The sequence below is a fragment of the Hyaena hyaena genome, unplaced genomic scaffold (assembly GCF_003009895.1).
Source record: "Hyaena hyaena isolate Hyena2069 unplaced genomic scaffold, ASM300989v1 scaffold_856, whole genome shotgun sequence".
Lineage (NCBI taxonomy): Eukaryota > Metazoa > Chordata > Mammalia > Carnivora > Hyaenidae > Hyaena > Hyaena hyaena.
In genome coordinates, this window is record NW_024081491.1 from 237161 (window position 1) to 239227 (window position 2067).

General features: G+C 45.4%; 1 protein-coding gene across 1 annotated transcript in view; it reads right to left on the minus strand.

Annotated features, from left to right (window-relative positions):
- Positions 1 to 1768, minus strand: part of NMT1 (N-myristoyltransferase 1) — a 31382-nt gene extending 29614 nt beyond the window's left edge. Inside the window, exon 1 of the mRNA XM_039220069.1 lies at positions 1620 to 1768. Coding sequence (XP_039076000.1) covers positions 1620 to 1750 — 131 coding nt within the window. The 5' untranslated portion in view covers positions 1751 to 1768. The remainder of the gene's footprint in view (positions 1 to 1619) is intronic.
- Positions 1769 to 2067: the final 299 nt, after the last annotated feature.

Here is a 2067-nt window from a genome sequence, read left to right on the forward strand (position 1 = left end):
TGCACTTTCCCTTCTTCCTGTTCCTGGTTCCTCTTTAAAAGCTCTTCCTTTTTCAGGAATCTCAAGCTTCAAGGTTTTTGTTACGTATATCATTATATCTGTTGTGAGTTATAGCAAAAGAACACACTCTTATAAAACCAGATCTAACAAACTTCCTTTTCCTCTACATTCTTCTTGTGATTTTTAATGCGGGTCAAAAAACATAAAAGCTAGATCTTTTAACGTCAGGATTCATCACACGCAAATTAAAAACTACTCAAATAAGGGCGCCTGGGTGGCTTAGTCGGTTAAGCGTCCGACTTGCACTTAGGTCATGATCTCGCGGTTCGTGGGTTCAAGCCCCGCGTCGGGCTCTGTGCTGACTGCCAGCTCAGAGCCTGGAGCCTGTTTCAGAGTCTGTGACTCCCTCTCTCTCTGACCCTCCCCTGCTCACGCTGTCTCTCTCTCTCTCCTAGAAATAAATAAAACATTAAAAAAAAAACACTACTCAAATAATCTTTTGTTGTTTCATCTCTACAAGGCAGCAGATTTTTTTTTAAGTTTACCCAAAGATTTCAACCTTCTACTTTTACCTACAGGACGACTGCTAATACTGCAAATGACGTCATGGCTATGAAAACAAGACTAACACACACACGAAATCAGACCACCACAGACTAATCCAAAGTTATACATCTGAAAAAGTCTCTCATAACTTTTCACTAAAAAACATCTCTGTCAATGTGGACAGACAGGGACAGAGTAAACTTCAGCACCAGCCATTGTAACAATATGAAGAAAGAATGACAGGGTGTGGCTTACAAGAACAAAAACTGATTTGGAAATAGAGCCCGACACTGAAATGCCTGATGAATTTTTTCTGCCCAAGTAACAAACAGTTACTAGTAGGCAAAACTGTAAAGCACAGAACAGGCAGTACTAAACTCACTTCCAATCCCCCCGACCGAGATGCATCATCATTCAATTTCTTAAAGCTTTGAGGCTATTTCACAACATTAACAGAGGAGAGATCCTGGAAGATCTAATTATATATTGCTCAGGAAACTTACGGATTATTTGGAACAATGGCCACCGAATACCTCAAAACACTACCATACAGTAATTACACGTACGGTTTATAAGGTAAGTTTGTATTTTGAGACTCTCCTGTAGTGATATTTTACAACATAATTATGGTTTATACAGCCTGATTTATTTCCTCATTGAAGGTGAACTGTAGCGAAATGTTTTATTATTCGTTTATTGCTAATCACGTTGGTCACACACCTCTACAAGTAACGTTCCTTTGAACTGCTCGGTTAGATTGACCTGTGTTGTGCCACTGAAAACCATCGTCCAACATGCTCTTTTCCCTGGACGCAGGTGAAGCACACGAGTGGAACACCACACAGAAAAACTTTTATATAATAAAAGTACTGAATGTCTCCGGCCCTTAATATACTGAGCACCCACCCTGATAAGTGACAAAGACAGCAACCAATCGCCAGGCAGGACCCCAGTGTCCCAGCCAATAAGAATATGGGGGTGGGGCTACACTAAGCTCCCGGTGACTTCCCCGCACCCCAGAGACCCAGGTTGTGGGAGACTGGACAGGAATTGGACTCCGAGGATATCGTTACCCCCGGCTGTAGCTGTTGTCCTCCTCGTTCTCGCAGTCGCTGCAGTGCTCATGGCCGTTTCCGTTCCCTTCCATCATTTGCGGCAGCGGAGGTGCCGGCGGCTTCACTGCTGTCTCACTCTCGTCCGCCATCTTGAGTTGCAAGAGCCGGCCTCCGCGCCTCACTACATAAGGGGTTCCTATTGGACGAGAGGAACTTGCGGTATCTTCTGGGTTTTGTAGTTTTTGTGGTGAAGGAAGCCGTGACTAGGAACACCTCATTCCCTCGAAACCGGAACAAGGTGAACTACAATACCCAGAAATCATGAAGGGAGGCTGTCCGAGGTGGGGGGGGCCAGCACTATCCGGAAGTCCTGGGCGTTCAGCCCCGTTTTGAGGAAAGAAGGGCTCCAAGGTTGGCTGGGCCGGCGTTCCGCGACGGGGCGGCCGCGTGGTGTGCTGGGAACTGT